General features: G+C 41.6%; 1 protein-coding gene across 1 annotated transcript in view; it reads right to left on the reverse strand.

Annotated features, from left to right (window-relative positions):
- Nucleotides 1–14,957, reverse strand: part of LOC144785494 (mycolipanoate synthase-like) — a 170,061-nt gene extending 155,104 nt beyond the window's left edge. The window contains exons 1-2 of the mRNA XM_078664363.1: nt 14,906–14,957; nt 1,961–2,032 (exon numbers count right to left, since the gene is read on the reverse strand). Of these exons, the coding sequence (XP_078520489.1) occupies nt 1,961–2,018 (58 nt within the window). The 5' untranslated portion in view covers nt 2,019–2,032; nt 14,906–14,957. The remainder of the gene's footprint in view (nt 1–1,960; nt 2,033–14,905) is intronic.
- Between the last annotated feature and the right edge of the window lie 349 nt (nt 14,958–15,306).

Genomic DNA, 15,306 nt, shown 5'->3' on the forward strand with positions numbered 1-15,306 from the left:
ACTTTTCTTTTTCTTCTTCTCTGTCTTCTTTAGTATTTTCATCCCCTATTCTTTCTTCTTTTTGTTTGCAGAAATGAGGATAATGTAGTATTCTGTAATTGTGCCCCTTTGGCACTAGTAGTTGGAACCCTGGGTGTTGGGAGTTCTGAGGCTAGGTGTGGAATGTTGACAGTTTTGTCAGTTGAACGCTGTAGCTTGCTCATGTCGCTGTGTTGCTCTTGAGCCAATAAACTTATTCACAAGCTTTCTGTGTCAACGTCCATTCAACAATACTACAATGACCTGATCTAAAGCTCATAAATAAATGAATGTTTGAAACCAGTCACTGGTACTGGTGTCCACAAACGTGTTTTATCAATGAGAACTAGTCTGTGAAGACGTAGTGAAAAAAGTGTGATGTTGCCAGATGAAAGAGATTTTCTTTCTTAATAAAGCCCTCGCCCACCAACCTAGTTGGTGGCATGCTTCATCATCGGGACCACATGGGGACACCGAGTGTGTCCCTGGTGTGCTACAATGGCTGTGTTACAGCGGAGCTGGTATATTTGCTGAGTGTGCGGTGTGGGTGACGTGAAAAGTGAAGTTAAAAACTGTCCATTGGTCCCAAAAAGATTAATTTTAATGATTAGGCCTCTGGCAGTATTAAAATGCAAGGCAGCGGATGTAGGTGGAGTTGTATTTAGGGAACTCCTACATCCTGTGGATGGGCGATATGTTTCAGTCAGGCTTCTACTATAAACTGGCTTTCCTCAGGTCTTAAAAAATGTGAAGTGCTTGATCTATACTTGTGCTAGTGTATAGGTCAACATATGTGGAGCACGCGCTAAGGTGCTTTGATGTGTGAGAAGGCAGTTCCGCCTCAAATCACTCGATTGCGATTTGCTACGAGTGCCCCATGAGATTCCGGCCGAGGTTCTGGCATACTTATATGCCCAGGACCTGTTGTATCACCTCTTGTCACTGCTTCGACGAGCACAAGTATAGATCAAGCACTTCACATTTTTTAGGTCCTGAGGAAAGCTAGTTTATAGTAGAGGCATGGCTGAAACATGTCGACCATTCACAGGATGTAGGAGTTCCCTAAACACAACTCCACCTGCATCCACTGCCTTGCATTTTAATACTGCCAAAGGCCCAATCATTACAATTAACCTTTTTGGGACCAATGGACAGTTTTTAACTTCACTTTTCACGTCACCCATACTGCACACTCAACAAATATACCAGCTCCGCTGTAACACAGGCGTTGTAGCACACCAGGGACACACTCGGTGTCACCAGGTGGGCCCGATGATGAAGCATGCCACCAACTAGGTTGGTGGGTGAGGGCTTTATTAAGAAAGAAAATCTCTTTCATCTGGCAACATCACATATTTCTCACTACGTCTTCACAGACTAGTTCTCATTGATAAAACATAATTACCAAGGGGATATGAACTAGTTATCATACATCCTCACTCTCTCTTTGACACTGATAGTCCACAAAAATGTGGCACTGAAGGGGCTAATCCTGTGTCATTTGTACTTAAACATGCAGTTTTTCTTGCTTCTTCATTCAAACAATGTAGCTTCATGTCCTTGCATCAATGCTTCTAGACTTCCAAATGTGTATGAATTGAAAGAAGAAATACGGCCTAATAGACATTTCTCATTAGGAGTGCGCTGCAATTGGTCCTATTATACTTACAATGCACTTTAATTCTTTTAAAATTAATTATTACCATACTAATTTTATTCCAATAAATCATTAGAGTGCAAGTTTTCGAATACCTTTCTAAAAAAAAATATAATATGAAATACATATCATGTTTTCACTCAGTCACCTAACTGCAGCCTATCATTTTACACAGCAGAGTTATCCCACTTGCTCTGTTTATGAATGTGATTATTTCTTTGGCATTCTAACAAAAAATTGTTTGAGATGTGCCATGTCGAAGAATTCAATTTTGTGTACATTTACCTCCGGGGAAATTGCATCCAATGCCAATAATTGCTATTTCATCTCCTTTCTCGTCCATTTTTCAAGCATGGTCTATAAATGAAACATATAAACACATTCATTAATCCCTGTGTGGGAAACACTGAAGTACAATTGACAAGTGAAGCTCAATTAGACCTTGTATGACTTGTGAAATTGAAATTTCCTACAGGGCAAGGATGTTGGATTATTATCAGTTCACATCATAGTATTTGTGTAAATAATATTTTGATGCCACAGCTCCAAGTGGCGACACTATGCGCTGAATAGCAAACAAGTTTTAAGTTTACCGGCTGTACTATATTTTAAAAATAAATCCTATATTCTTGCAATGGCACACCTATCCATAATGCTACACCTACATGGATATTTATCTCCTGATCATAAATTTGAAGCAGCCCCCCCACACCGAACCCACTTCCCCAGGTACCCTGCTCCCCTCTAGAGTTCCCTCATACCTGGAGCCCACACTGCCTGGGGCTCACCTGGGAAATACCCCACCATCACCAGTGTGCAATCCCTCCCACTTCTTCCCCCTTCCCCCAACCTGTTACGTGGCACCTTGCCATAGCTCCTAGAGGCTGCCTATGGCACCTGAGGGCATCGCAGAGATCATAGAACAATGCCCAAAAAACGATACAGAAAAAAATCAGTGTTTAGCTCTGAGGGAAAAAGCACTGCAAGAATTAGGGGCCGTGGCCCAAATATTGACGATGTTACTTCACTGACAACTTTTTCTAATCTGGTCTACCTTGATGCTCTCATCTTTTTAGGTGGGGATTTTAATGTCTTATTGGATATTAACCTCCATAGTTCCTCGGCAGGGATTCAGATTAGCTCACCAAAGATGAGGGCATATTTGATGATATGGTGGAAAATTTTAATATCTGTAATGTCTTACGTAGAATAAAAGAGAATTATGCTTTCCGCAGCAAGAAGAATGGTCATTATTCTCGACTAGACTATTTCTTCAGGGAGAGAAAGGAAGTGGAGAAAGAAGTGGGGATGGAACACCTTCCTATACATCTCTCAGATCACCCAGCTATGCTCTTAAACATCGTGATAAAGGATCTTCGCAGCATTGGAAGGTGGTCAGCTAGTAGAAGGATCTTGCTGCAGGCTGAGATAGTGGCAAAGATACGGCAAGGCACAGATTCTTTTTTTTGTTTTTTACTGGAATATGACATCAGCACCCATGCATGTAGTGTGGGACTCATATAAAGCCTGATTAAGAGGAACTCTCACAAATGTATCAATAAACTTGGTGCGGGAAGAAAAGGCGCAACTTTTGCAACTAGAAAAGGTGATGGTGAAATAGGAGAGGTGCTAAACGCAAAATTACTGGGTGAGAAGGAAAGGAAGGAATGCTAGAATTACTTGAGGATCTGCAATTGAATTTTAGAGTCAAAGTTGAGGAAACGGTGTTGCAGTAATGGGAAGTCAGCAGAGCTAGAGATATTATACGCAGGGAGTGTTGCAGGAAACTGCTAGCTTGGATATCAAGGCGGGAAAGAAATTGGAATTTTATTAGGTAGATAATTGGTGGGGATACAGGTGTGACAGTTGAAGAGAGTAATACGATTAAAGCTGCATTTAACAAATTTGTTCAGCAGCTTTATGGTATACTGAAGATTTTACTGTAAACAAAGAAGACCTGGAACACTGACTTTGAGAAAAACATCTCCCTAAACTGTCTAGTAATCAACAACAATATCTGTGTCAAGAAATCAGCAGTAGTGAAACCCTGGCGGTAGTGATAAAATTAAAAAGAGGAAAGGCCACAAGGCCAGATGGGATTCCTAGTGAACTTTATTCCACAATTGCAGAGGAGATCATCCCAGTTTGGGTTAAGCTATTTAACTCCATATTGATATATGGTATGTCAGTTCCAGAGACAGGCAATGAAGTAGTAATGTTACTAATTCCAAAGCCCGGTAAGAATATCTTATAGTGATAATTTAATTGCCCAATCTCGCTGCTCAATTCTGACAATAAAATTGTTACCAGTATCCTAGCAGCCCATTTGAATAAAGTAGTCGGGCATCTGATACATCAGGATTAAAATGGCTTTTAACCTGGGAGTAACATGAGAGAACTTAACAATACCCTGCTAGGATCAATAGATTTAGCTAAAAATGTAGGGGCTCAACTTGGATGTCACTAAGGCCTTCGATCGTGTTAATTGAAAATATCTCATGATTATTTTAGAACTCTTCAAAATAGGTAAACGTTTGATAGATTCATTGTTTAAGATCTATATGGCCCCAAATGCTAGGATCCTGGTAAATTATAATTTATCATCACCAGTAACAATAAAAAAGGGGATGGAGCAAGGCGGCCTGCTATCCCCCATACTGTTTGAGTTTTATATTGAACCTTTTGCTCAAAGTTTAAGATTGAATGAAGGGATAGAACCCTTTGAAGTTGGTGCATACGCAAGGAACATCTCTTTATGTGCTGATAATTTAATGGTTCATAATTAAGATATAATGTCTGCTTTGCCACATCTTATGACAGAGGCAACAAATGTTGGTAGGTTTGCGGGGTATGGGATTAATGAAGAGAAAACAGAAATAATGACTTTGAACCAGAGTAGCTGGGAAATAATAAGTGATACTGAAATGAGATTATTGGGGATAATAATAACCAAATATATAAGGAAAACTGCAGCAGTAAATCTTGATAAGGGGGCCTGTGAGATAAGAGGGATAATAAGAAGATGGCAGAAGCTCCCGCTCTCTATATATGGGAAGATCAACTTAGTGAAAATGTCAGTTTTACCCAAGCTTACCTTTTTGTTAATAACTTTCCATTATGTTTCCTGAAATTCCAAGGGAAAACAACATCATTTATTTGGGCTATTAAGGGATTAAGTCTTTCCTGGAATAAATTGAAGAGGAAAGCAGGGACAGGACAATAGGAAATCCCAGGCCTACAACTTTACTGTTGTGCATTTCTGCTAAAAAACAATAGGTTGCTTCTTCTGCATCCAGATGGGACCTTCTTAGGGATACTGTTTAGGGCTATGCTGGTGGAGTTGCCTGAAGAAGATTTATCTTGCAAATTTGGGGCACCAACATTTTTCAAAAAGGTCAGATTGAAATGCCTTCAGGCGGCAGCAAGAACTTGGTATGAGGTTAGATCACTTTTGGGTATTGCCTACTAAAGCATGTTGGCCCTCAAATGGGATTCCTCAGGAACTCCAGAGTGTCTGCTCCACAGTCTTACTATGTCTCTGAAACAGAGTGATGTCCTCAGATGGGGGCAGCTGGGGGATGATGGGCAGAGGTTGACTTGCAGCTTTTGGAATTACAAGACAGATGGGGCCCTTTACAGGTTTACAATTTATCAAGTAAATACATGGCTCAAGAGTCAGGGTTGGTCTGGGACCGAATCTGCACAAATGGAAATAGAGCTCTAAGATCAAAGGGTCATAAAGAAGGAAATGGCACACTGGTATCAGTATTTTCTGATGGCAGGGGAGGATAAAATAAAAGTGCCATATGGTGTGAGGGACTGATACTTTGTCGGATGTGGCACTTGAAGAGTTATGGCAAGTATCTTTATCTAAACTTTATCTGGTGGTTAATCCTGCTGCACTAAGAAAAAAAACCTTCTTTGCCCTGCAATGAATCTACTGGACCCCGAAATAATTTGCAAAAATAAGGGGAAATGGAGACTCAAAATGTAAGCAGAGTGGCAACGGAGAGGCCGACCATATGCATATGTTTGCTACTTGTCCAAAACTGGAAGAATTTAGGACTGCAGTGGGTAAAACTAGCTCACTCTCTTTAGGAACTTAAATGCAGGTAAGCACCGCTTTAATCATGTTTGGGATAGTGCAGAAGGATGGGGGGGAGTGCATTTTCCATGTAAAATGTCGACACCTGATCTTTGACCTAATTCTGTTATAAAGAAGAGAAATATGTAAGCTTTAGACCCATGCTCTGCCATCCACCAGCAAGCCTGGAAGAGATCTGTGGTCATCTTTAAAGAACTGGATAGGAGGAGGAATAACGGGAATGAAGAAGGAAGGTTTGGGTAATTACTAAATATATGATGAGTTAATTTTGCCCCGAAAAATTATTTGGAAGTTGACTTGATCCCTTCTCTCTTCCTTCAATGAGCCCATCCCAGTGTGCTCGCACCAAGTTCCTTGCCTTTAGTGAGGTCTGTTTGTTAAAAACAAGGGGACCCCATACAGTAGAACCTGGGGTAACGAAATGCTTTTGAAAGAACAATGGTTCAAGGTAGGCCTTAAGAGATCCTTAGTGGGGAATAGAACAGAAAAGCGAGTACTTAATAAGTCGCTAGGGAGCAGAGGTAGTAGGTACAGGTAGGAGTATTTTATTTTACTCTTTTTTCTCAAGGATATACATAATAATTATACTGTATTGCAGGTGCTCAAGTGAATAGTATGGTGCAGGACGTGACATAAGTGATAAAAGTGAACGGACTGTCACACAACAACAACAAGGATAAAAACACAACAATTATGTACAAATTAACAAAGCGAGATGGGAAGAAATTGCCGTACTACAACAAAACCTGGGGCAAACTCAAAGGGATGACCTTAGGTTGTATAATTCTAGGCCCAATGCTAACCTGGCATCAGCAAGCCAGAGACATAGAGACCTTTTTACTTCCAGGGTTTTGATCAATCAGAAGTCTTGTTTTCAGCAATTCTACAAAGAGAGCGAGCATGCAAGATGCTTTTTGGAGTGATCAGTTAAAGAGAAAAGTAATCAGGGAACCATTAAAACAATCTTTGATTCCAAACAGAGCTCTACACTGTAACAGACATCGATCACATTGGCAGGATGTTTCTAGATCACTACGCAGATTTCTATGCTTCAACCAGCAGCCCCTTACCTGGCAAGACTGAAGTCTTGTGCACCAAATTAAACTCCCCTTATTGAATAGTGAACAGCGACAAAGTTGGGAGCTCCCATTATGAGCACTGAGATTAAAGAGGCTATTGAGCTTCTGCCTAATACCATGTCATAAATCTTGCCATTTGCCGCTCGCAGCCGTTTGCTCGTGGGCTTTTACTGATTTTAAATCTCATGTCAACTTGGGACAACTGGTGTGATTTTACTTCTGCCAACCCGGGCAGAACTCCGGATTGAACTCAAGGGTGCGGGACTGCGAGGACCAGCAGTCTGAGCGCGCTGTCACCCGCCACAGCTGGGGACTCTTCCTGCCCTCCACCTCCCTGCAGTACTTAACGGCTCGCGGCCCCCGCTCCGCGGGAGCCGCTCGCAGCCATTTGCTCGTGGGCTTTTACTGATTTTAAATCTTCTGCCAACTTGGGACAACTGGTGTGATTTTACTTCTGCCAACCCGGGCAGAACTCTGGATTGAACACAAGGGTGCGGGACTGTGAGGACCAGCAGTCTGAGCGCGCTGTCATCCGCCGCAGCTGGGGACTCTTCCCGCCCTTCACCTCCCCTTATTTAATAACGCCCATATCCGCGCACCGCGGGACGCGCGCGGGAGCGCGCCGGGCGAAGCCCGGGCCAAGGGCGGGCCCGTTTTAGCCCGTTCTAGACCGGGAGAAACCAGACCGGGCCACCCTACTTGGACTTGCCGTCCCGCATAGGAACCAATGATAATGGCTGGTCGTGAGATGAGGAGTAAATCAACAATGTCGGGTGGCTCTACAGCAGGTACTTTCGACAAATTTATTGTTAGAGCTAGTTCCCTATTATCCCATGAAATTACCATATTGGAGCGGCGTCTCTCTCAGGAAATCACTACTGCCAAGAGATCTTCATTAGGTCTAATAGCGATTACTAGAACACCTGAGAGGTGTGTGGACACAACTGTAAATGAACTTCCTGAGCGTGGTGATATTTCACCCACGAATGGGATTTCTCCTGTAAAGGGTAGTGCACTACTGTGTAATAACGTTGTTCCCCCTGTTACATCTGAGAGTAATTTGCTACTTAATGTGCCTGCCAATTCACTAACTGATATCCCAGGAAAATCAAACACCAGGCAGTTATGGGGGAATCGGGAGGGGGCAGTACCAAAAAGGAAACGTGTGACACAAAAATTTGTTGAGAGAAAGGCAAAACTAGCCAAGCAATCGTGCTGCCCGGTACTCAAAGAAAGGGCCATTGCAGGTTCCATCGAGCCTACCGCTCCTCTAGCGGTCGGCTCGCCCACTTCAATTCCTGATGATCCAATTACCATTCTTCCGACATTGGTAGGAGGTGATTTGTTAATTGCTAGTGTGGTTGCACTCCTGAAGACCCTTCTTATTCCCCTAGAAGCTAGACTTGTTAACATCGAAACAAGGCTCTTAGGCATAGAGAAAGCCACAACAGTTGTTGCTGAGGGCCTGAATATGCTTAAGAGCAAGATGGAAATCGGAGGGAAGGAGATGAACCAGGGGGGGTGCAAATAGTCAACATTCCTTCTACAGCTAATTTGAGTCCCGTAATACAGTGTACTCCCATTAGGAACCCCTGTCCCCTGCCACGAGTGAATGCTCTGGCAGTAGCTAAGAAGCCCAATCCACCTGTTGACCTGAAAGCACATGAGGGTAACACCCAGGGAAAGAACCTTACATTACACTTGCCCCCTGAAGTGAGCCCTCTTGCAGTTGTCTTAGCGGGAGTCCCAGTGCTAGAGACTGCCGCCAGAGAATCCTTTGTATCACTTAAAAATAAGGTAGTTAGTTGGCCGAACAAAAATAGACCTCTTCCCCCTCAAATCTCGAGTGAGATCTTGATGGTAAGAAGGCTCCCTTGGATAGGCAACACTACCAAAAAGATTAGTGGTGACTTTGTCTTGGTCAACTTCAGGGACCCTAGAACTGTCTCCCATATATGCGCTTGGTCGCATCGCGACCTTGATACTACCATACAGTCCCTCCCACTGTCCTTTTTCTATACACCAGATTTTTCGGGTGATAACTGCTGGCGGAGGAGGGATGGGCAAGAGTGGAAACCAGAGGGGGGAGCAGGGGCTCCAGGGACAGGAGGGACCACAGGTATATGCCTGATACCTTCTGCGATTATAATCGCTTTAGCTGCCTCGATATGGTTGACTGACTACATCCTAAACATGACGGGGCTAGCGACTGTTCGGAAGTGGAGGGTGGTAACAGCATGCTCATCCAGCCGAGTGGGAGGCCCATAGGTGAACAAGCGTGCAGGCCTCGAGGTAATAGCCAGACAGAGACTAATGACTTTAGGCAATTGACATGCACACCCCTTGATACTATGGACCAGTCTAGTTCGGACGATGGCCCAAATATTGCTCCTATTGTGCAGGGTATGCAGGAAATGCCGAAATTAAATACTATGGGTCCCTTATCTCTCTCTCGAGGGTAACTGTTAATAATACTGATTTAGGCTCTTTACTCATACTGTCTTGGAATTTGGCAGGGCTGGCCAATAAGATGGACTGTCTAGAGTGGGGATCGTTCATAGACAAGAACAACATATGTCTCTTTCAGGAAACCTGGGCTAGAGAGGAAAAAACATGTATTGGCTTTGACTCTTTATTTGTTCCGGCACGGTGGGGGGGCAAAGGACGCCCGTCGAGGAGCCTTGCTGTCTGGGTGGGTTCACACCTGGGCTGCAAGGCCAAGCCCTTGAATACACTATCTGAGGATGTTCAGTGCATGCTTTTGGAGTGGCCCAATGCCTCCAGGCTCGCATTGGTTAATGTGTATTCTAGACCGGTGAATATCACCGGCGAATCAAGAACTATAGAGGAATTGTCCCTATTCTTAAGTTCCATCCCCAGCGGCACCCCGTTCGTGATCAGGGTGACTTGAATTGTCACTTTGAGCCACTATCGGTCTTGGCGGAGGGGTTAGCCGTGGACGAAGACGAGTACTGGGCAATACCGCGCACGTTCTGATATCCCCCCAAAATGCACATTTAATAAACCAGGGCAGGAGTCACGCCTGGATTACATACTGGTCAAAACCCGATCCTGGCCCAAGGTGATTGATTTCACTGTCATTGTAAGAAATGACAGTGATCATAATGCATTAAACTTGGAAATATTTTCACCAGGCATGGTCAAGGAGAATTTTAATGGCAACGATCTACCCGATCTGAGATTGACCCTATCTAATAACAGGCGAAGAGTAAATTGGGCTAAACTAGTGACGCACCCAGAAAAGGTTTTTTAAATATATGCCCGTATCGTCCCTGTATTTGAAGAAATCAGCGTCCTAATTGGGCATCCGCACCCCCCTGACATGTATCATAAGCTCTGTGCTCTGCATGGGCAGTTAATTAATAAGTTAGAAGAGGTGCTTAACCCCAGTGTCACAAAACGGTGGACCAAGGGCAATAGAGTCTCATGGTATAATGCCGCTTTAGAAGGGCGAAGGCCGAGCTAGTATCTGCCCTAAAACAGATTAGTGATAGAAAAGTGATACAAGCCAGGAGATCTGATTATAAGCGCCTCGTTCAACTGGCGAAAGAGGAATGGGATTGTGTCAATTGGACAAAGTTAACCAATGCCCTAGCAGTTAGAGACTCGCGAAGGTTCTGGTCAATTGTAAACACAGGGTCTGATGAGCCATTGGCGGCCGTTGAGGCAAATATAGCCGCCGATGTGTGGGAGGACCACTTCCGGTGTTTGTATGCAGCAGGAAATGCTGACCTGGAAGGGAGTCCAGGGGGGGCGCTGTTCGATTCTACCCCACAATCGGCTGGTGACGATTTTACTGTAGAGGAGGTGTCAGCTGCAATATCTAAGCTAGCAGAGGGTAAAGCACAGGGGTTGGATAAACTCCCGGGTGACCTTTTTAAACATGAACCCAGAATATGGGCTCCCTATTTGCAAACCATCTTTAATGCAGTTCTAAGAGGCATGGCGGTACCTGGTACTTGGCTGGGAGCAGAAATTGTCGCTATTTTTAAGAAGGGTTACCTCTGCTCCCAGCCAACTACAGGCCAATCAGTTTAATAGATGTGCCGCAAAAGATCTTTGGGAGGCTGATTTTAGACCGCCTCCAGGATTGGATGGAGGAGAATTCCATATTGAGTCCCTATCAGGCAGGGTTCAGAAATAACATATCTACAGTTGACCAGATTTTTCGTTTGTTGTTGTTATTTTGGAAAACTGTTAGGATTGAAGGGGGGAGTCGATATATGGTCTTTGTGGACTTACGTGCGGCCTTCGATTTGGTTCCAAGAGGCAAGCTCTGGTCCGTGCTTAGTGAGCTGGGTATCCCATCCCAACTCTTAAACATCCTAGCACGGCTCCACGAGAAGAATTTCGCACGTGTAAGGTGCAGGAGGAATGGTCTGTTGTGGATCACTGAAATAATATCGACTACCAAAATATCGACTACCCAAAATATCGACGAGAAAATATCTACAACCAAAATATCGAGTTTGTATGTACAAACAGGTAAGTACAAAAATATCGAGTACAAAATATCGTTAACAAAAATATAGTTGTAAAAAATATCGACTTTAATAAAAACAATGTTTAATTACATTAATATAAAAAATTAATTACTAAAATATAATTAACAATACTTAAAATAACTTTTAATAATTAAATAATTAATGAAAGTAAAAAAATAATATTTTTTTAATCATATTTCTTAAAACATATATATATATATATAGTAACAAAATTTAATTAAATAATAGCCAATATTATTAACGTACAAATACAAAAGAGTAAAAATTACTATTCCCACTGCAAAGAGTGCAACAGTGGATATATGACGTTACAACGCAACTTTTACAACGCACTACCATTACAACGTAAGTATTGGTAAGTATATAATAATTTTTTTTTAATTTAAATTATTTAAAATTATTTAAATATATTTTAATTTAATTTAATTTCATTAAATTAAATTAATGTAAATTTAATTTTACTTTATTTTTACACTGTACCCTGTACCCCAAAACTGACCCTGAACCCTAAAAAAACCCTTTACCCAAAAACCCAAAACTGACCCTGAACCCTAAAAATACCCCTTTACCCAAAAACTAAAAACTGACCCTGAACCCTAAAAATACCCCTTTACCCAAAAACTAAAAACTGACCCTGAACCCTAAAAATACCCCTTTACCCAAAAACCCCAAACTGACCCTAAAGCCTAAAAATACCCCTTTACCCAAAAACTAAAAACTGACCCTGAACCCTAAAAATACCCCTTTACCCAAAAACTAAAAACTGACCCTGAACCCTTAAAATACCCCTTTACCCAAAAACTAAAAACTGACCCTGAACCCTTAAAATACCCCTTTACCCAAAAACTAAAAACTGACCCTGAACCTTAAAAATACCCCTTTACCCAAAAACTAAAAACTGACCCTGAACCCTTAAAATACCCCTTTACCCAAAAACCTAAAAACTGACACAGAACCCTAAAAATACCCCTTTACCCAAAAACTAAAAACTGACCCTGAACCCTAAAAATACCCCTTTACCCAAAAACTAAAAACTGACCCTGAACCCTAAAAATACCCCTTTACCCAAAAACTAAAAAAAATCATTAATTAAAAATAATTATAACATAAAATGACACTTTTCACCCATATTATAACATAAAAACACTATAAATAATTACATATTATATAAAAAAAGATATTTTTTACTTTCGATATTATTTACAGTCGATATTACTTCACTTACCTTAAAAACGATATTTTGGCTGTCGATATTCTGTCCTGTCGATATTTTCTCCAAACGATATTTAAAACTCGATATTTTGTCCATTCGATATTGTGGAGTCGATATTATGTCTGTGCACCGTCTGTTGTCCTCTCAATTCCCCGTTGACAGGGGGGTAAGACAAGGTTGCGTTTTAGCACCCACTTTGTTTTGCCTCTTTGTCAAAGGGGTAATTGCCCATTTAAACGGGATTCCAAATAACGATGCCCTCAAGCTAGCCGGCAGCAGAGTGCCTGCGATTATGTTTGCAGACGACACCCTGCTGCTGTCGAAATCTCCAATGGGGATCCAACGTGTGTTGGATGGTTTTGAGGCATTTTGTATGGAGCGGGGGTTAGAAATTAATGTTCTTAAAACTAAATTTATGATTTTTAATTCCCCACTAACTACGTGCCCAAACCCGAGCATAGGTACCAACAGGCTTGAAAGGGTTCAGAATTTTGATTATTTGGGGTTGACTATACATGAAAGTATGACCTAGGCCCCTCATCAAATCAAATCTTAACTCAAATTGGCCCAATCAATAGGGGGTATCTTTAAGCTTTCCAATACTTCTACAATAAAAACCTATTGGCCCACCCATTGAGATTTACAAAACACAGGCAAGGGGGGCAGTTACTCATGGTGGCGAACTCTGGGGTCACGCGTGCAGACCAGAGATTGTCATCACAGAAAACAAATTCCTTAGACAATTATTAACCCTGCCCTCTAGTACTCCCCTGCTGCCACTGAGGCTCGATATGGGTCTTAGACCAATAGACGAGGTCTTGGGACTCAAACCATTAACATTCTGGCGAAGGCTATGGATTACGACGGAGCTCCATAATTATTGACAGGAACTCCTAGAAATCCTAAGCCTACCAAATGCGGGGAAAATTCCGTGGCTCATTTATATAAAAAATGAATTGGGAAAGCTGGGCCTCGCGCAAATGTGGACTCACCCGGAGGCAGCCTGTAGTAGGGTCTCATGAAAGCACTTAGTAAAACTTTACTATGATAGCAAATTAACGGCTTGTTTACATAACGTGGAAAGTGGCACCCTAACTGACACTTTTATAAAGGAAAAATATTTTTATCGTTTTGAGTGTATCTTGGATGATATCTTTCCTATTCTAACCAGAAAGCTGTACCTACAATGGAGATATGACACCTTACCAATCAGAGATTTTACCAGTAAATGGTACCCTTCCTCCATTAAAAGCTGTCCTGGTTGTAATTGTGATCTGGAAAATGACTTGCATATTTTGTTTTTTTGTCCTGCTTGTAAATAAGTCAAGAAGGTACCGGCTTGTGCCTTTGTGCAGAAATATAGGTTTCACTCATGGTATGCAAGCTTATAGAATTTTAAAAACAGATCTATCTAGTCCGATTGTTTTTGCCGTAGCAAAACTTCTGACAGCAATTTGGTTTAAACATAGGGTTCTATTAAATAATGTCTAATTTTTAAGTTCTGCGCATGCATTTTTTAACTAATTTTTATAGATATCATATCGGATCTTGATAGATTATTTTGAACCCTGTATTATTGCCGATTTGTCTGTGTTGATTTGGAATTATTTATCATCTTGGTATTTTGTAGACTGCTGTTTTGTTAACTGTGTGTTTATCTTTTGTGGCAAAATTTGCCGAAATAAAGATTAACGAACGAACGAAAACCCTAAAAGTCTTCCCACTTACAAATGCACGACATTTTAACCTTTGCAATATAAGCAAGATGCGAAGCTTGCACATTTGTTTTGACCTCAGTCATTACAGTTGCAGTTACTGTTCTGTTGCTGTTTTTCTACAGAAAGGTGCCCCTACTTGTTTCTATGTGTGGTGAGGACGCTGTTAAAAAGAAGCATTTGAAATAACGGTGATGCATGCAGTCTAGGTGCGAAGTCAACATGACCAAACTTTGATTTGATTATCGATATTGAATTTCAATTTCTAGAGCGCAGATTATATTTAAAAAGTAGTGGCATGATTAATCAAATTAAACCCTCCCTGCTGAGACATACAGTGAATTGCAAGTTACGAGTTTAGGTCCCAGCAAAACCGCCTTAATCTACATTTCTTTCAAGTCGGTAAAATTGAGTGCAATTTAATTATGTTGTGTAAAATGCATTATAGACAGTGCTTACAAGCTGCAGTTTGAAGCACTATAATAAAACAAAATATTAATATTTTCTGTGGGAAATAAAATATGCAATTAGCATCTCTAAAAAAACAATAGGTCACCCTGGACGTATACAAAACGATAGCGTGATTCCTTACCTTGTGCCCGGCGACTTCAGAAGAGATTAGTGTGCTAGAGAAGAATGCTCCCTCTCTCTCTCTCTCTCTCTCTATATATATATATATATATCTATCATAATAACACAAAAGGTCAAAGTTGAAAAGTAGGCTGGGGACACCAAGGAGTTTGTTCCTTGGAATTGTTGTGGACTTTGGCATGCATTTCTTCTTCTCAGGGACTGGGCTTGCCCTAATTCTGTATAAATGCGTCACGTTCGAAGGCATGGTAAAGGTCGATTATGTGCTAAACACATGCCAATAAGGAATACCGATACGCCACGCAGCAGCAGACCTCCTCCCTTCCTGAGTACTGATAGGACTATTATTAGCATTCTGATAATAGCAGGCATTATTGCATCAAAAAATGACTCAAGTTTTTA

Source organism: Lissotriton helveticus, chromosome 10 (assembly GCF_964261635.1).
Source record: "Lissotriton helveticus chromosome 10, aLisHel1.1, whole genome shotgun sequence".
Classification (NCBI taxonomy): Eukaryota; Metazoa; Chordata; class Amphibia; order Caudata; family Salamandridae; genus Lissotriton; species Lissotriton helveticus.